Here is a 19,944-nt window from a genome sequence, read left to right as displayed (position 1 = left end):
GCCTTGAATTGTCCCTTGGGAACAAATAAACATTTTTGAGTTCGAATAACATATCAAATGATCATATTTTCTAATTGATAAGGTCCAAGGATTGAGGGGTCTAGAGATGAAACGAAATGAAATTAACATTAATTGAGATGGAATACTTATACATTATTGTGAAAATATTACTATGAAATATAATAAACATAAACTGTATCTAGGGGTGTCGCCATCAAATATTAATATTGGATATCAGTCCGATATCAGGAGAAAAAAAACAAGTATTGGTTTGTATCTGCTTGCATCTAAAATTTTCGATACAAGCTCTGTCGGATAAAAGCAGTCTTGCACTGCGTTTTAGTTTTTTCTTGTGTTTTAGTCAAGTCAATTTACAAAAGGTAAAAATGGTAGGCTACAGGCTACTACGGGCCAGCAGCTACACAACAGCTAATCCCACGTTAGCACACAAGCTAGACATACTCTATGTGATAAGTGTCCTTGATTTAACAATATTGCAGAATTCTAAAAACGACATTTGTCAATATAAACTAATATCAAATAATTATAGTTGCATAATACATAAAGGTATTAAGTATCCAAGATAGAAGATTATTAGAAAGTATCAAATAACAAACGTGTCTGAATCATTCAATTTACCATGTCATGAGTTTAACTTCATAAATTATTGTGGACACAAAGTGTGTGGCCAAAAAACAATTACCAGTCTACTTCATTTTAAAGACATCATAAATCCATTCCAGACAGTTAATAATAAATAAGTTAGTATTTTTAATACCTCTGTTTAAGTAATTTCACTTGAGTAAACCTTTTCTAACATTCCACACTACAAAATAATACAAGTATGAATTATATCTGCTGATATCATTTTGGATCAATATTGGTAACAAGGCTCCTATATTGGTATTGTATCGGAAGTGAAAAAGTGACCATTAATTAAGTACATGACAATTAAAGGACAACTACACTAGCCACAAAAATTAAATGAATGGGTCTTGATGTGAACTCACCATGCCAAACGATCATATTCTCCCCAGATTCTGACAAATTCATCCAAGTGATGAGGTCCAAGGATTGAGGAGTCTCGTGTCAGGTACTCAAAGTTATCCATAATAACGGCTACAAACAGGTTTAACATCTAGAAGTGACAGGAGAACACCATACAAAGTCACATAAGTTAAGAAATGCAGTGCATCCGGAAAGTATTCACAGCGCTTCCCTTTTTTCATATACCGGTATTGTTATCTAACGGCCTAATTCCAAAATTGAATAAAAATACAATTCTACAGACCTTCGGGTCTGTAGAATTGTATAATATAACCCCATGATACATAATATATATAATATATATAATTTAATATACAAGCCCATAATGACCAAGTGAAATATATATTTTTTACATTTTTGCAAATTTATTAAACCTAAAAAACAAAACAAAAAATCTTATGTATGTAAGTATTCAAAGCCTGTGCTCAATACTTTGTTGATGCACCTTTGGCAGCAATTACATCCTCAAGTCTTTTTGAATACGATGCCACAAGCTTGGCACACCTATCTTTGGGCAGTTTCACCCATTCCTCTTTGCAGCACCTCTCAAGCTCCATCAGGTTGGATGGGAAGCACTAGTTTTCATCCAGGATGTCTCTTTACATTGCTGTGTCCATCTTAGTCTAGTCAGGGAGGTGACCAAGAATCTGATGGTCACTCTGTCAGAGCTACAACATTCGTCTGTGGAGAGAGGAAAACCTTCCAGTAGGACAACCTGCAGGAAGCCACCAATCAGGCCTGTATGGTATAGTGGCCAGACAAAAGCCATTTCTTAGTAAAAAGTTTGCCAACATGCACCTGAAAGACTCCCAAACCACAGCAACAGAATTCTCTGGTCTAAAGAGACAAATATTGAACTCTTTGGCATTAATGCCAGGCTTCATGTTTGGAGGAAACCAGGCACCGCTCATCACCAGGCCAATATCCCTACAGTGAAGCATGGTGGCGGCAGCGTCATGCTGTAGGGATGTTTTTTAGCATCAGGAACTGAGAGACTAGTCAGGATAGACGGAAAGATGAATGCAGCAATGTACAGAGACATCCTGGATGAAAACCATCACTTCCTATCCAATCCGATGGTGCTTGAGAGGTGCTGCAAAGAGGAATGGGAAAAGACGAAACTGCCCGAAGACATGTGTGCCAAACGTGTGGCATCGTATTCCTAAAGACTTAAGGCTGTAATTGCTGCCAAAGGTGCATCAACAAAGTATTGAGCAAACACGTGTAATTTTTATTTTTTTATTTTAAATACATTATCAAAATAAAAAATAAAAACATTTTCATATTGTTATTGTCGGGCCTGTAGGCATGTAGAATTTTGAGGACAAAAATGAATATGTTCCATTTTGTAAAAAGGCTGTAACATAACTAAACGCAGAAAAAGTGAAGCGGTGTGAAGACTTTCCAGTAATTTACTGTACTCAGTGAGTTCTGACCAGGAAGGAGCTAAAGAAGATGAAAGAGACAAAGTAGCAGTAGGCAAAGTCGGTGCCGCAGCCTCCCTCGTGGTCTGGAGACAATGTGAAGGGGGCAAGAGAGGTGTCGGGCTCGCACTCCTGACCCGACAGACAGGAAAGCATAATCTCCTGCCAGGATTCCCCTGTTGCACTCCTAAAGGGGTTAAACATGTGCAAGCACCTCATTTGCATGCAATTGAGACAACACTTCCGCTGCTGGCGAATGAAGGTCAACATGCATTAATGTCGGCAGCCCACCTGAAGAGCAGCATGAGAGCACTGAAGAAGGTCTTGAAGTTGTTGTGCTGATTGATGTGGCTTTCGTCATTCAGTTTGATGTTTCCAAACACCTGTAAACAGAAAGTTATATTACAAATAATACATCATAAATAATATCTGAGAGACTTGAATAGAGACGTACCTGCATTCCAATGATGGCGTATATGAAGAAAAGCATTGCGATGAGCAGGCAGACGTAAGGAAGCGCCTGTTGGAGAGGGATGGTAGTACTGGTACTTGTAAAAAAAAAAAAAAGCCAAAATTGCAAACAAATGTAAAAAAATCCAACCTTAAAAGATTGTACGAAGGTCCAAAGCAGGATGCGAATGGTGTAACCTTGCCTCAGGAGCTTGATCAACCTTGCTGTCCGGAAGAGCTTCAGGAAACTCATGTTGATGGTATTCAATGACTAGACCAAAAAATAAATGAAGCGAGGAATACAAATAAAAGTAAAAAAAATGCCTTCATAATACCTTTATTTGTTGTAGTGTTGATGAGTGTGTTTCACCTGTAAATCCACAACGATCTCGGTGATGCTGCCGATAACTGTGATGAAGTCAAAAATATTCCAAGTGTCTCTGAAATAGTTCTGAATAAAATACAATGTCACAATAATTATTCAGTTATTCAATTAAAAATAAATGCAGGAAAATTAACACATGTGCGTGTCTTTTCTTACCACCAAACCAAAGGCCATGATCTTGAGTATGCACTCCATGGAGAAGAGGACAGTAAATGCTGTGTTGAGATGTTTTAGGACGGCATCGTAGGCTGTTGGGGCAGAGTAGTACTGAGGAAACAGACAAAGATTACATTACTTTTTGGTTCAAAACATTAATGAGATAGTCAAGGCAGAACAATATGCTGCAAGGGAAGTGTTTCCTCCTTCCTAGTTGGGGTGAATTGACTCATAACTGCCATCTAGAGTTAGGTATGATGAAAGCTACATAAAGAGATGGCAATTGATGCGCTTGCATATTTCCACAAGCGCCTCAGTTTTAACCTGCTTTATGCCCCAGAGAGATGTTTTGGACACGTGTAACCCACCAAGGTCTGCCCCGTTCACACAGCCTGGGGATCGAACTAGGGTGTACCGATTGAGAATTGAGAATGCTAGCCAACGAGCCAAAGGCCTGTGCTGTTAACTGTCCAGCGTGACTCTTAAGGTGTCAGGGAGCAAGGTTCACACATATATGACATCACAGCCGCACTAGCTGCATCTGTTACACTCCCCCATTTAAACCTCACCCGGGGTCCCGGCACCAATGTAAGATGCGTTTGAGAGTTGAGAGTGCTAGTGTTGTATATTTGATGGTCGTGTGATGGGTGATGAGCCAAGGAGACGCCAACGAGGAATCGTCGGACAAAAAGCTTTATTTGTTTCAGTGAGCCTCAGACTCGAACTGCAGCTCCAGGAGAAAGAGTATGAGCCTGATCACTTTTCTGCTGTCTTCTTGGACAACTGTCCTTAAATATATTTTACACGTAGACAGTTACTCTTTGTTGTTCTAGCCTTGGGGCCAGTCAGTCTGGACAACACCCAGTTTGTTGCTTGGCCAGTCAGCCTATTTCCTGTGATCGGCTTGACCTCTATCCTCTACTCCTACTTGTGAGGGCTTCCTACCAGATGTTGCTAATGTCTTTATTATCACTCCTAAAATCCAAACCTGCATTCCTGTAAGAGTCCAATTTCCTGGAGCCAAGAGCGCTTGTGATGGACATGTGCACTTTTGACCTTCGTAGAATAGTCCTCTAAAGGATTCTGTGACCAAATACAAACACATGCTAGCTCACAATCATATAACAAAACGGTACATGGCATAATTTACCCCACTAGCCAATGGACCAAAAACCTGAGCTGCTTACTACTTGTCCAACACAGCTCTTAAGGCGTCAGGGAGTGAGGATTAATACCCATACTACGACACAGTACTTCTCACAGCTACACTACCTGGCAGCCGTTACACTCGCCCCCCCATAAAACTCACTCTCAATCCGGGTCACAGCACCAAAGGAACGCGCCTGGAACCCCCTCCTTCACACTGCTGGAGCTCGGACCTGCGTTCACAGTTTAAGAGTCGAGAATTCTAGCTAACGAGCCAAAAGTCCAAGCTGTCCAGAGCGACTCTTAAGGGAGTAAGATTTACATGCGTACTACAGCAAAAACACCAATTTCTCCAAAAGGAATTGAATAAACAACCCTTAATTTTGCCTCCTCAGAAAAAAACCCTGAAAAGTGATGCCATTTTACTATGATACCACCATACGCCACAGAAGACGCGACGCAAATGTCATTAATAAATCAACAGTGTTTTAAATCTAGATTCACCCATTCATGCATGTACAATTACAGCTTGAATGTATTACATTGTACCAGTAAATTGGTAAGATGGTTTTAAAATACAATGTAGAGTAATGCATATATTGCCTGTATCAAAATGCATAGTTGTGCTACATGCTAAAAAATATATAAAACGGCAGCATTTTGACAAAGACATGCCTCCTCTTTAATAAACGCTTAACGTTTAATATACAGTACAGGCCAAATGTTTGGACACACCTTCTCATTTCAGTGTGTTTTCTTTTTTTTTCATGACTATTTACATTGTAGATTGTCACTGAAGGCATCAAAACTATGACACCTCTGAAGTGAAAACCCTTTCAAGGGACTACCTCTTGAAGCTCATCGAGAGAATGCCAAGAGTGTGCAAAACAGTAATCAGAGCAAAGGGTGGCTATATAGAAGAAACTAGAATATAAAACATGTTTTTTAGTTATTTCACCTTTTTTTGTTTAGTACATAACTCCACATGTGTTCATTCATAATATTGATGCTTCCAGTGGCAATCTACAATGTAAATAGTCATGAAAATAAAGAAAACCCATTGAATGAGAAGGTGTGTCCAAACTTTTGGCCTGTACTGCATGCCCGGTACTCTCTGTCATTGAGTCAATGGCCCAGATTTGAATAAGATGTTTTGTTACCTTCATCATGAGGACCACCGTGTTGAGGGCAATCATCACCAGCACAGTGTACTCAAAAGAGGGCGATGCCACAAAGTGCCACAGCCTGTACTGGAAGGTTTGTCTGTTCTGGGGCATGTAGCGAGTCATAGGCTTGGCACTGATGGTAAAGTCAATGCAAGCCCGCTGAAAGAGACCAAAGAAGTACGGTTTCAGTACAACACTACCAAGTAGGAGATCAATAATTTACTCATGCACTGCACCTCATTCTTTTCCAGACTGCACTCCTGAATCATCTTGTCGCCCTGCTCCTGGAAAGTGATAATGATCAGAGCCACGAAGATGTTCACGAAGAAGAAGGGAAAGACCACGAAGTAAACCACGTAGAAAACCGACATCTCCATGCGGTTGCCTCGGCTCGGACCCATGCTCTCCTCGGTCACGTCGGTGGAGTGCTGCAGCACCCTGGGAAAAAGACGCAAAAGGTAAATCAGAATTGTGCGACAAACAAATGCCGGTTCTAAAAAAGAAGGGCGCCCACTGAGGCCATCCCTCGCCGGTTGAGACGGTGAAGAGAGTGAGGAGGGCCCAGCAGACATTGTCGTAGTGGAACTCGTGTCTTTTCCACTCTCTTCTTTTCACCTCCTTCTTGTCCCTACTGTAGTCGATGTAGTAGCCTCTGTCGAGCACACAGGTCATAGTTTAAAACAGGGGTCCCAAACTTTTGTGCACCAAGGACCGGTTTAATGTAGGCATTATTTTCACAGACGTGTGGCAGATAAATACAAGAAAATTAAGTGCACGAAAAATACAACTCATCCTAATGCTGAATTAGTGGAAGCCCTGGGCTTTTTTCCTTTGCAAAAAATCTCTCCAAAGACTTTTGTTCTTTGCTCATTATTGCTAGCTTGTGGCCTTGTGATGTGGCCATCTAATGCATTGTACGTAATACGTCACCATCGAGGACAAGAGCATAGATATATAATATGAAGAGATACATTTGCCATGAGTTCCATTAGATTTCTATTGATATTCTAAAAGGCTTCGCATGACATTCCTCCATAAAATAGATAAACAGCTCAATCTTTCCATTGAGCAATATTTCGTTCATAGATACACTCATTGTATACTTTGATACTAACTACTTGTGCAATAGGGCTATGTGCAATAATACCAACTCTTTAACTTACTAGGCCAACGGAGATGAGTATTTTATTCCTTCAGCACACTTATTATATGCAACAATTGAGCATTTTTGCACTTTAGCACTTCTCCGTCTGCTTTATGCACTTTAACTACTATGGTGACGGTATTCTAGATGTGCCCTGAGCTGAGGTCAAGCAGCAACTTTCTGTTTTATATGGGTCTCCATTTTATTACGTTTTCAATTTTCATATATATGTCTGTATATTTTAATTGTGCTGTGAATGTCTGATGTTGGTGCTGTTTAGGGTAACTTGCTGTATATACCATCAACCTGCAGTGGACTGCAGATGAAAATTAGCCTTTGGCTACAATTTGGCACATTTACATTTCATGTGTTCATTAATGTGAATTGTCCCATGTGACCAATGTTCCCTCTAATTTTTCATGTGTGTGAGCAAACGCAAAAAATCCCTGAGCATTCAGTGGAGCCCATGTGAGCAACATCAGACGTGCACACTGTGGCTACACCAGCAGCACACCTGTCCCAAACCTGACTCAATAACAAGTTAAATCTCCATCCATCCATCCATTTTCTACCACTTGTCCCTTTCGGGGTCGCGGGGGGTGCTGGAGCCTATCTCAGCTGCATTCGGGTGGAAGGCGGGGTACACCCTGGACAAGTCCCCACCTCATCGCAGGGCCAACACAGATAGACAGACAACATTCTCTTATTATTATAATCAAATGACAGCAGTCATATCCATGAGGTTATTTTCTAATATAAGTGTTTAGGCCCACTTACAATGACAATAACAAAAAATATTGTTTTTCATGAACTGTGTACTTGTATTGTTTGTCTGGGTGGAGGTCCTGCTTTGGAAATAATTTGTACCCCTTTCAGACATTGCATTTAGTTCCCATTAAAATATTCACATGTTGCACAATGAGATATAAGCAGGGGATCATGTGTACATTCCTGCAACTTCCTGTTTGTAAAAAATATATTTTTATTAGTATTTATTTAATATACTAACAGCATTTCATGATTAATATTTATAAATTAAGATTCCTAATAAATCCACGTTAAACCCAGATTCCGATCTAACAAAGGTCTTAACTCATTCTCTTTCTATGCCAAATCAATGTGGAATGCACTCCCAACAGGTGTAAAAGAAAGGGCATCTCTATCCTCCTTCAAAACGCACTAAAAGAACACCTCCAGGCAACTTCAACCCTAAACTAACACCCTCCCTTCCTCATCATACCTCCTCGGATTGTAAATAATCAAATGTAAACAATCAAATGTAGTCACTTTTTCTTATAATTTCTGATCTCTCTCTCTGTGTCCAATACTTGCTGTACATATGTACCAAGTCAGACCTACACTGTTCCAATGTCATTTTCTCTGATGATGCAATTGTTGATGACTGAAGTGTTGATTCAAACCAAACTTAACCCCCCCCCCCCCAAGCCCCCCCTCCGTATCCCACACCCCAGATTGTAAATAATGTAAATAATTCCATTTATATACTGTGATGATTATCTTGTGTGATGACTGTATTATGAAAATAGTATATATCTGTATCATGAACCCCGACTTAAACAAGTTGAAAAACTTATTCGGGTGTTACCATTTAGTGGTCAATTGTACGGAATATGTACTTCACTGTGCAATCTACTAATAAAAGTTTCAATCAATCAAAAAAAGTGTAACGACCTGGAATTACACTTTATGTGTGGTGTTGGAGTTGTCCGACTTTTTGTGTGGCTGTAAACGCATCACTGGCTAAGTGCCATATGTGCATGTGTTGGCGCAAGTGAGAAAGAGCAAGCGGCAGCTGTTGATATAACAAAGTTGCTTTTGGTCTGGTTTGTACTGCAGAAAATGACCAGTTTTGCTAGATATAATTTCTTTTTCTAATGTTTTGGTGATGTGTTGATGGCCGACAATAAAGAGCTTTGCTCAGTAAAGTGATCCATGGAATTCATGTCCTCAAAGCGTCTCGACAGACGTTACAATATTTGAACAATGATGACGAAAACGGTTTTCTCTGTCGTGTCCGTGTCGTGTCAAAAATTGTTATGCGCTTATTTTTTCATTTGATTTTCTGCGTGGCAGAGATTTGCCATGCGCACAGGACGCTTGAGCAGTGCGCAATTGCACAGGCACGCACCTTATAGGGAACATTGCATGTGACATATATATATTTAACAACCATAACAAATGGTGACTTCCTATTAGGAGATTTATTGCCACACACTCACTAAGGCTTCATTCTGGGGACGGCGTGGCTCGGTAGAGCGGCCGTGCCAGCAACCTGAGGGGTTCCTGGTTCGATACCCGGCTTTCGCCATCGTAGTCACATCCGTTGTGTCTTTGAACAAGACACTTCCCCCTTGCTCCTGATGGGTCATGGTTAGGGCCTTGCATGGCAGCTCCTGCCATCAGTGTGTGATTAGGTGAATGTGGAAATAGTGTCAAAGCGCTTTGAGTACCTTGAAGGTAGAAAAGCGCTGTACGATTATAACCCATTTACCATTTACTAATCACTACCAAACATAAAATAATATGGGTTGTACTTGTATAGCGCTTTTCTACCTTCAAGGTACTCAAATAATGGAATAATTGTATATAATTTGAGAATTGGAGAATCCAGAATCAAACTGTGCTTTGTTCACAAAACAGATACCTATGAAGTGTCGAGAGCAGAAGAGCAGTGATAGCGAGGTAGGTCTTTAGCTCCCCAGAATACTAAACAATCTTTCCATTGCTGATTTACTACGGTTTAGATACACACATTTGTTCTAGCTTCCATCTTGTAGAAATCTTGTGAAGTTCTTGAGGAGGGTTTTGCATGAAAAACACTGCATCATACTGGGAGCTGTTTCTAATATGATGGCCATCATAGCATGATATGATGACAAAAAAATTAGTGCAGGTCTTTTCAGTGTGCAGATGTACCCAATGAACCCAGAAGTTGTGTACAAAAAGATACAGAATGCTGATGCTTTGTCTTTATGTTACCTTGGAAAAATAAGTAAAAAAGATACTTAACACTGTCGCTTGCTTGTTGCTTAATTACAGCATTTGTGTGTCTGATATTTACTCCTGCAAAAGGTAGTTGTGAATCAAACATAACTGGCCAGATGTTCGTGTTAGATGAGTGTCAACATTGGACCAATCATGCCAGTAGTTTCCAGCAGCAAAAAAATGTGTTCAGGGATGTTGTTGCAGGGATGAAATGCCAAAAAGGAAGCAATGAGAGGTGATAATGCTGGTTAATAATCAAAGCATATAAAAATCTTTAGACATTGATCCCAATCGTGTTGTTTTTGCTTTTAAGGCCTGCATTTAACATCAATACCCGGCAAAGGATCATTAAAAAAAATTAAAAAAATAAAGTATTGCGTTGCACTTACTGGCACTCCTTCTCTGTGTTCATGGAGCTGTCAGTGCAGTAAAAGAACTTGCCCTTGAAGAGCTGCACGGCAATGACAGCAAAGATGAACATGAAGAGCTGGTAGACAATGAGGATGTTAAAGACGTTCTTCAGCGATGTCACCACGCAATCAAATACCGCCTAAACAGAGAAGAGAAAACAGAGGTTTGAGAAGGAACACCACAACAAGTAAAAGTGTATGCAGACGTTTACCTTCAGCTTGGGAAGCCTCTTGATGGTTTTAAGTGGTCGCAGGACTCTCAGGACACGGAGGGACTTAATGGTCTTGATGTCTCGGCCCTTGTTGTTTCTGTTCAAATAGTGGAAATTTGGCATTCAGGGCCAAGGGTAGTTTAATCAGTGCACTAGGCCATGCACCAACACTAACAACAGTACATGTAAAAGGTAATAAAAAAAATAAAAACAATGAAGCCTGGTGTAAGATACCTTTTAAGCATCAACAAAGTACTGATGCATTCACTGATAAGCCTGAATGGACAATATGTGCTTTAAAATGATCTAATTCTACAAAATAAAGAGATAATCAGTGTAATTAAGTAATTTCAGGGGAGAAAATAAACTTGTGATGAAATCTTCCCCTTTAACTTGCACAATATAATGAGTGTATGGTCGGCATTTACAAAGGTAATACTCCTCGTCTCTGAGTTTAGTATTGTGGTTGTAGTTTGCAGAGGTGTAAAACTACTTTGCATCATACAGAGAGGCTTTTATAATACAGTGGTACCTCAACTTAAAAGTACCCAAATTTAAAGTTGATTGGAGATAAGAGCTGTCTCTCGGCTAATTGTTATGCTTTAATTTGAAAGCAAACATTTTAGTTACAAGCATCCCTGCCATTCGTTGGCGTAGCAAATGTTACAGTGAACGCTGTTAAATCCGACCAAAACATTCGGTCTTACTCGCTAACATTAACTTATAGTTAGAGTTTGACAAAACTTTGATTTTTCAAGCACGGGACGGAAGCAAGTGAGCGTGAAGGACAATGCTGAGAAGAAGAAGTAGATAATATTAATTGAATTAAAGAATGAAATCATCAAAAACATGGCGAAGCAATTAGAAAGTACAACTGCTAGACTGCACCATACTGAAGCAGAATGAGTCTAACACCAGCCAAGAATGTCAAGAATGTTAAAATAATATCCAAATGGCAGACATTAAGCCATGAAAATATGGAAAAGCTGCTGATGGTGTGTTAGACAGAGAAACAGCTGAAAGGAGATACTGTAGAAGTTCGGTCTTCAAGGTAAATGCTGTACATTATTATTACATTACCTTATAAAACTACCTTAGTTGTAAGTAGTATATTCTATTGTATTGTTTTTCATACAATATTTGTCATCTAAAAGTTTCTTCTTTTTTTTCCCCAAAGTCATCTTACATGTTAAAATTGTGCTGTTTTGAGGGTGGTGAGCACCGATTAAATTAAATTTTAATTGAAATTAATTGTAAATCAATTTTATTAGGAGATGTTGACATTGAGAGCGCCATCAGAACTGATTAAGCTCGTAAATTGATGTACGACTGTAGTTGGATTACCTTACTTATGCACATAAGAGGGGCGGAATATTAATAACAGTGCAAACTACAACCACCAAAATCCACATATTGATAAATTGATAGTGTGCAGGTGTACCTAATAAAGTCGGTGTGAGCAAAGGTGTATGAGACAGCTGGATGAGATTCGAGACGATGCAATAACAACAAAAAATACACAAAATGTGACACAAACAAAAACAAGCACATGACAGTAAGTGCTTAGTGTGACTTAATTAAATGTTTACCCCATCACATTCCTGGGTGCCCCCACAGAGACAAAATCCACAGGAACAACAGAGAAAAAAAAGAGGTTGCGAGGCATAAGAAGAGAGACACAGTTATAAAGTCACAACAGAGAAAAATCAGCATCTGCTGTAGCGTTACAACACAAAAGTTCATAATGTTATTTGTCAGGACTGATAGACGACATAAATAATTACACAATCAAAATTTGACCGAAGTGCAACTTTGCGCTTCCTCTGCTGAGTTCAAGGATACTGCACTGATGCACCTTTGTCCTGTAACGAGTGATGTATACCCACAGTGCGTGATCACCGATGATTAGTGCAGTGAGTCACTGTGTTAGTCACAGGGCGAGCAGCAATATACAGTGACTCACGTCAGAGCGAAGGCAATGAGCGCTCCCACCACCACAATGAAGTCCAGGAGGTTCCACATGTCTCGGAAATAGGAGCCGTCGTGCAAGATGAGGCCCTGGTCGATCATCTTTGGAGGACCGGTAACGCAAAGACGCATTGTGAGTCAGGTGGTGGGGGTGTTTTTACAGGAAATGTTGTTCGGTGCCTACCTTGATGATCATTTCAAAGGTGAACACCCCGGTAAAGACGTAATCAAAATAACGGAGGACCTTGGTTAGAAAGCATGAAAAGAGAACATATTAGTCGGCGTTTGTACAAAAACGATTTATGATGTTCCGCCATCCACATTTAGGGCAGGTACAACATTTGTAGTATATGGAAGTTAACTTATTTTTACACAAGAAGGACAGTTCCTTAAACCAGTGATCTAAAACTCTATTTACCTGGGGGCCACTGGAGGTGAGGCTGGGCCGCACAAGGGATTCACTTCAGAATATCGTTTTACCCATGTGACTAAATTTGTTAACTATGTCACCAGAGCTATGGTAGGTCTTACATTAGAAATGTAATATTCAATGTAGAAATGCTGTATTTTGAGTTGGTTGGAAGGAAGTTGCTCTTTGTGTTGCACAATGTGTTTTTGTTGTGCTGTCATTTTTGTGTCTGTATGCTGGAATATTCCGCGTCTGCAACAAAGTAGCAGCCAGGGGGATGAGACTCGCAGGACAATGCCAAAGACACCAGGAGCTGCCAGCCAGCACACTGGTGCTGTGGAAACCTACACATGGGCACCAGTCACAAGGCCGTCCCACAGTGACATTTGTGGATGTACTCAAAAAAATGCAGAAGTGCAAAGCACCAACAAACTGGTCGGCTGTATGGAGAACCGGAATGACTGGAAGCTACGATGGAAGTTTAGGCTGAGGACGTCCAAGAGAGAGAACCTTTATTGTACAAAACCCAAAATCAGTGAAGTTGGCACGTTGTGTAAATCGTAAATAAAAACAGAGTACAATGATTTGCAAATCCTTTTCAACCTATATTCAATTTTTTTTTTTTGCAAATCATCATTAACTTAGAATTTAATGGATGCAACACGTAGCAGAAAAGTTGGCACAGTGGAATTTTTACCACTGTGTTACATGGCCTTTCCTTTTAACAACACTCACTAAACGTTTGGAAACTGAGGAGACCCATTTTTTAAGCTTTTCAGGTGGAATTCTTTCCCATTCTTGCTTGATGTACAGCTTAAGTTGTTCAACAGTCCGGGATCTCCGTTGTCCTATTTTAGGCTTCATAATGCGCCACACATTTTCAATGGGAGACAGGTCTGGACTACAGGCAGGCCAGTCTAGTACCCACACTTTTTTACTACAAAGCCACAAGTAACACATGCAGAATGTGGCTTGGCATTGTCTAGCTGAATAAGCAGGGGCGACCATGAAAAAGATGCTTGGATGGCAACATATGTTGCTCCAAAACCTGTATGTACCTTTAAGCATTAATGGTGCCTTCACAGATGTGTAAGTTACCCATGGCTTGGGCACTAACACACCCCCATACCATCACAGATGCTGGCTTTTGAACTTTGCGCATATAACAATCCGGATGGTTCTTTTCCTCTTTGGTCTGGAGGACACAGTTTCCAAAAACAATTTCAGATGTGGACTCGTCAGACCAGAGAACAATTTTCCACTTTGCATCAGTCCATCTTAGATGAGCTCGGGCCCAGCGAAGCCGGCGGCATTTCTGGGTGTTGTTGAAAAATTGCTTTGTCTTTGCATAGTTTTTAACTTGCACTTACAGATGTAGCGATAAACTGTAGTCACTGACAGTGGTTTTCTGAGGTGTTCCTGAGCCAATGTGGTGATATCCTTAACACACTGATGTCGGTTTTTGATGCAGTACCGTCTGAGGGATCGAGGGTCACAGGCATTCAATGTTGGTTTTCAGGCTTGCCGCTTATGTGCAGTGATTTCTTCAGATTCTCTGAAACTTTTGATGATATTACGGACCGTAGATGGTGAAATTCCTAAATTCCTTGCAATGGCTTGCTGAGAAATGTTGTTCTTGAACTGTTCGACAATTTGCTCACGCATTTGTTGACAAAGTGGTGACCCTCGCCCCATCCTTGTTTGTGAATGACTGAGCATTTCATGGAAGCTGCTTTTATACCCAATCATGGCACCCATCTGTGCCCATTTAGCCTGTTCACCTTTGGGTTGTTCCAAATAAGTGTTTGATGAGCATTCCTCAACTTTCACAGTCTTTTTTGCCACTTGTGCCAGCTTTTTTTAATCATGTTGCAGGCATCAAATTCCAAATGAGCTAATATTTGCAACGTTTACCAGTTCGAACGTTAAGTATCTTGTCTTTGCAGTCTATTCAATTGAATATAGGTTGAAAAGGATTTGCAAATCATTGGATTCTGTTTTTATTTACGATTTACACAACGTGCCAACTTCACTGGTTTTGGGTTTTGTAGTTATTGTTTAGTGACTCTAGTGGGACTGCGATGAGATGGCGACTTGTCTAGGGTGTATCCCGCCTTCCGCCCGTGTGCAGCTGAGATACGCTCCAGCACCCCCTGCGACCCCGTAAGGGACAAGTGGTAAAAAATGGATGGATGGATGGACTCTAGTGGGATTCAAGATTGCCATAATATGTTTAACTATAAGCTGCCCAGGGCCCCCAAATACACTAAACTAAACACACTAAATACTAAACACTACACTTTGCCAAAACGCTAAGTCCTTTTGTTTTAGTTTCGGTTTTAGTTTGTCAGTCATTATATAGACACACATGTATTAACTAACTTGTATGGCAGTTAACAATACTCAAATATTACTTTAAAGTATTAACAAGGACTACTCCATTGTCATTATTAATCCGACAAGATCTTGATACTCGATTAACCTCGATACAGCGCAGAACCACTCTAAATCCCGGGAACATCTTGGGCAACACATTTTGGGCAGTTTGTGCAAGTAGTGTCACCGTTGAGCATGAGCATATGGGCCGTTAATGCTGTAGTGACAGGCTGCAGAACTAAAAAAGTCAATATAGAAGACGCTAATCGGTATGTTGGCCCCCTCAATGGGAAATTTGAGTACAAAAAATTATAATGGAAGAGTCGATCGACATAAAGTTTTATGCACACTATGCAGGAAGGAGGGTTTTTTTTACCCTGAATCACTTTCAGCTTACATTACCAAAATAATAACACAAAAGGAGTGAGAGGTCCACATTAATGTGGATATATGGTTGTTTAGAAGAACAGAACATGTTTAATAAACATGTGCATACATTTTTTCTTATTTCTTGAATTGTTTTGTCCATACGAAGTGAAACACGCTAAAATTGATTATTAATGCTATTTAATTGTTATTAATCAAAATGTATTAACCCTGTGATAAATCATATAAAATATTTTGATTGTTAGACAGCACTACTTTAAAACGCTGCCTGTTTTTTAAAATCATGTCAACAGTTAAGACCTTAGTGTAACAGATGCCAGGTAGTGTGGCTGTGCAACAGTACGTTATGTAAACCTCACTTCCCAACGTCTTAAGAGAAGCGATTGCCAATGAGCTCGCAATGCAAGAACAACTCTCAATCAGTGGTAGAGTTATGGACCCTGGTTCGAGCCACGCGTGTGAAGTGATGGACAAGGCAGGATGACCACTGTTACACAAGTACTGAATAATTCAGTTAATTTATGCTTTTACCTGATTATTAAATATGCATAAAAGTTTAAAGAGGAAAGCTGCCAGGGTCTCAAAAAGTGAACATGTCATCAAAAAAAGAGGTGCTCTTTGGAATAAGGACACAAATTTAACAAAACTGCAAAAAACAACAACAAGGCATTTGGTAATTTCATATTTATGGCATAATTAACCTACAGTAGACTGTGCCTTGTTTTTTTTAAAGTTTTATTTTATAATATGATTAGTTTTTTAATTAAAAAAATAAAATAAACCAAAAGTTATTGTGGCCGTTACATGGACAACAAAGTTTAAAGGGGACCTGTGGTGATTTTAAGATACATTTAAAACACTTCCTTATTGTCTAGATATTATATATTGGATATGCATTGGTTTAAATTTTGCTTCACAGTCACATTTACAACCCGTCTTTTGAGTCTGTCTGCAAGATGTTCTTTTGTGGAGGCGTTTCCAGAATGCAAATGAAACCACGCCCCCATCCTTTCCTAACGTCCTATCAATTTACCTTTTGAAAATGCACACTTTTTAAATACATGTCTTAAAGATTAGATTTCAAATTAGATTAAAATAATAATACTTTATCTCACCTATTTTAATCTTTTTTTGTGCTTCTTTCCATCTGGCTGAAAAGCTTGTAGCTTAATACACACAGTACAGGCCAAAAGTTTTCTTTATTTTCATGACTATTTACATTTTAGATTGTCACTGAAGGCATCAAAACTATGACACCTGTGAAGTGAAAACCACTTTAGGTGAAATGGTTTTCACTTCACAGATGTGCTTGAAGCTCATGGAGAGAATGCCAAGAGTGTGCAAAGCAATAATCAGAGCAAAGGGTGGCTATTTTGAAGAAACTACAATATAAAACATGTTTTCACTTATTTCAGCTTATAACTTCACATGTGTTCATTCATAGTGTTGATGCCTTCAGTGACAATATAAATAGTCATGAAAATAAAGAAAACGCATTGAATGAGATGATGTGTCCAAACTTTTGGTCTGTACTGAATGTCGACCTCGCTGTGACGTCACAACGTAGCCATACTACAAAATCCCGCAAAGAGAGGCGATTAAAACTGCGTGCAAGTTCACCCCAAATGAATTAACCTAATGAGTTGATGCTTTGGCATCTTTTCACACAAGTATCCAACATGGTAATAACTTTAAAAAAAAAAGTATAAGGTAGATGGTGGATGTGAGCCTTGGAATTTGGAGATAATTTACTGTAGACGACTATGATAGACTGAGAAATGCAATTTTATAACTGTAACTTGGAAGTTTTTGAAAACAATTTGGATTGATGTAAGCGCCTACAACCATTTATAAAAAAAAATAAAAGTGACATCGCCAGCTACTGGCCTGGCATACATACACCAGTGTTTCCAGACCACCTGCATGTAAAGCCATTTAGAGACGCAAAAAACTTTGCTGTGAATTGTTGTGTAAATGTAATAGTACGTTTACAGCAATTATTGTAACCATTGTCTATGTTTTTTTTGTTTTTTTTTACCTTGTTTCTTTCTGAGCTGGTACACACAGGGTCTTCAGCGGCCAGAGCGATGCTACTGGCCACAATCACAAGGAGGATGCTCATCTCAAAGTAGCGCATATTAACAACGTAGTGACAGACCCTTCTGATACTGTGGAGTACGTAGAAAAATGAGAATACAGCAAAACATACAGGTAGTAGCACTTATAGGCATCTTACGGGTTGGAGGCTTTGAAGAGGAACATGCTGTCTGGTGCAACAGGCTTGGGGGGAATGGGAAGTTCCTCTTCTTCTGTGTCTTCTTCTTCTTCGTCCCTCGGCTCACACTGATAGGCCTCCATCTCTTTGCTGTTCACTAAAGCCCAGAAAGGTCACGTTGGACGTGGTTAGACAAATACCTCGCGCCCACCAGAAAATACCGGTTGGAACACAACCTGTCATTGGCGTGAGCTCCAGCAGGGGTTGTGCGGACGACATCTCGATGGCCACGCATCCCTCCATGTTGGACTTGACACGGCGGAGGGAGCCCGCGCGGTTCTCGGCTTCGAGGGTGCACACGGTGAACTCGGTAGCCTCCTGGGCCGTCTCCACGGGGACGCTCTGACACTCCAGGAGCCGCTGGCATTGAGGAGGCTCAGGTATGTCACTCGTCCTGAAGAAGGTGAGAAACACACGGGTGGTAGAAAATTACTTAGGAATGACATGTACTGTAAGTAGAGATGTAACGATATCAAAATGTTATCCATCCATCCATCCATTTTCTACCGTTTTATATCCCGTTAATTGTGACCAAAATTATTGTGTTATAGATATGATAATAGTATTGTTGAATGTGCGTAAAAAGTATTTATGCACACTGAAATCTGTTTCTCTTAATAAATATATAAAATAAATAGATACACAATATAATTCTTGGCAATAAAAAAACATGAAATATTGTTCTGGCTTCTTAAAAGGCGTTTTATTTGAGTGCTTGAATATGTTTATCTTCTTCCGTTTTATTTGTGAAGGTTTTAGGACTTTTTTAATGACAAAGAAAAAAACAGGTTTTGGGCGAGTCACTTCCGGTTTTTGTGACATCACGCAAGTTCACTTCCTGTTGTCATTATTCTTTCGAATATTCATCGATCTCTCGGTGTCACTGCTAAGAGAGCACAGCCGAGAGGTTCAATGTGCACAAATGAATAGCTTAGTTGCTCAGACAGTAATTTGTTTTTACAAGTTTAGATTGGTGTATGTCTAAAGTTTTGCGAATATATGAATTTGGCTATCGTTATATCGTGATAATGCACGTTGATGACACAGTCTGGCTGGGTCCCGCGAATTTGACAGCAACAAGTGAATGAACGCCATGTCCTCAGCGCAATGCAGCATTCTTGCGAGCGGCTAACGCCCCTCCACAGTGCAGCAAAGCCACTTCTAAGTCAGTAATTCTCGCCTCCATGGCAGCAAATAAATTGAAATTCTTGAAAGTGTCATCTCCAGACGACAATAAATAGTTAAACATTCTACACTACACACTGAAGGAAGGTATGCTAATCGCAAGCGAGAGCTCTTGAATGCAAACAAAGGTATGAGGACTGGTACATATATTGACAGTAACAATACCGAGTCAATTATTAGTATATGGTCAATACTTCAATACTTTATTATCACAATATATTTTGTAGTTTATGTTATTGTTTACAAACTCAGGAAATTACAATTACTAAAAAATACAGATTTAAGGCCATATCGCTCATACTTCCTGTAGGTGTGTCATTTCTCAATGGGGAAATGTGTCCTTGTCTCTCGTATTTGTTAGCATTTAAGCTAGCTAGCGAGCAAGCGCCAGCTTGCTTCTCCAGTAAATAAGCATTGTCACCGGTCCGTGAGTTTATCAAAGTGTCATTAATCACAGTTTTATGATCATTTTAATTCAAAACTAACCATGGGGAGTTGTACCACCGTTTATCATTTGACCTTTTATTGTTATATCCCTAATTGTAGTCATATAGCCAGGGATGTCTAAAGTGTGGCACGGGGGCCATTTTAGGACTGCAACTTGTTTGATTGTACCAGAAACCTAAACTATTATTTATACAAGTACAGTAAGGTGTATTCACAAGCAGTAAAAGTCACGCACGGAGGGTACAAAAGCAGGATATTGGATGTTGCTTTATAGCTATATACCCCATTTTTCGGAGTATAAGTCGCTCCGGAGTATAAGTCGCACCGGCCGAAAATGCATAATAAAGAAGG

At 39.8% G+C, this 19,944-nt stretch overlaps 1 protein-coding gene across 2 annotated transcripts in view; it reads right to left on the bottom strand.

Annotated features, from left to right (window-relative positions):
• Positions 1–19,944, bottom strand: part of cacna1eb (calcium channel, voltage-dependent, R type, alpha 1E subunit b) — an 87,925-nt gene that overhangs the window by 18,600 nt on the left and 49,381 nt on the right. For both annotated transcript variants that reach the window (XM_061979330.2, XM_072915204.1), the window contains exons 19-35: positions 18,138–18,355; positions 17,923–18,058; positions 17,725–17,854; positions 12,699–12,758; positions 12,510–12,616; positions 10,547–10,643; positions 10,314–10,474; positions 6,289–6,426; positions 6,011–6,212; positions 5,769–5,933; positions 3,463–3,573; positions 3,292–3,372; positions 3,073–3,192; positions 2,926–2,991; positions 2,763–2,854; positions 2,484–2,658; positions 1,011–1,138 (exon numbers count right to left, since the gene is read on the bottom strand). In XM_061979330.2, the coding sequence (XP_061835314.2) occupies positions 1,011–1,138; positions 2,484–2,658; positions 2,763–2,854; positions 2,926–2,991; positions 3,073–3,192; positions 3,292–3,372; positions 3,463–3,573; positions 5,769–5,933; positions 6,011–6,212; positions 6,289–6,426; positions 10,314–10,474; positions 10,547–10,643; positions 12,510–12,616; positions 12,699–12,758; positions 17,725–17,854; positions 17,923–18,058; positions 18,138–18,355 (2,187 nt within the window). The remainder of the gene's footprint in view (positions 1–1,010; positions 1,139–2,483; positions 2,659–2,762; positions 2,855–2,925; positions 2,992–3,072; positions 3,193–3,291; positions 3,373–3,462; positions 3,574–5,768; positions 5,934–6,010; positions 6,213–6,288; positions 6,427–10,313; positions 10,475–10,546; positions 10,644–12,509; positions 12,617–12,698; positions 12,759–17,724; positions 17,855–17,922; positions 18,059–18,137; positions 18,356–19,944) is intronic.

This window comes from Nerophis lumbriciformis, linkage group LG19, assembly GCF_033978685.3.
Source record: "Nerophis lumbriciformis linkage group LG19, RoL_Nlum_v2.1, whole genome shotgun sequence".
In the NCBI taxonomy this organism is placed as follows: Eukaryota; Metazoa; Chordata; class Actinopteri; order Syngnathiformes; family Syngnathidae; genus Nerophis; species Nerophis lumbriciformis.
This window is presented reverse-complemented; position numbering and strand designations above follow the sequence as displayed.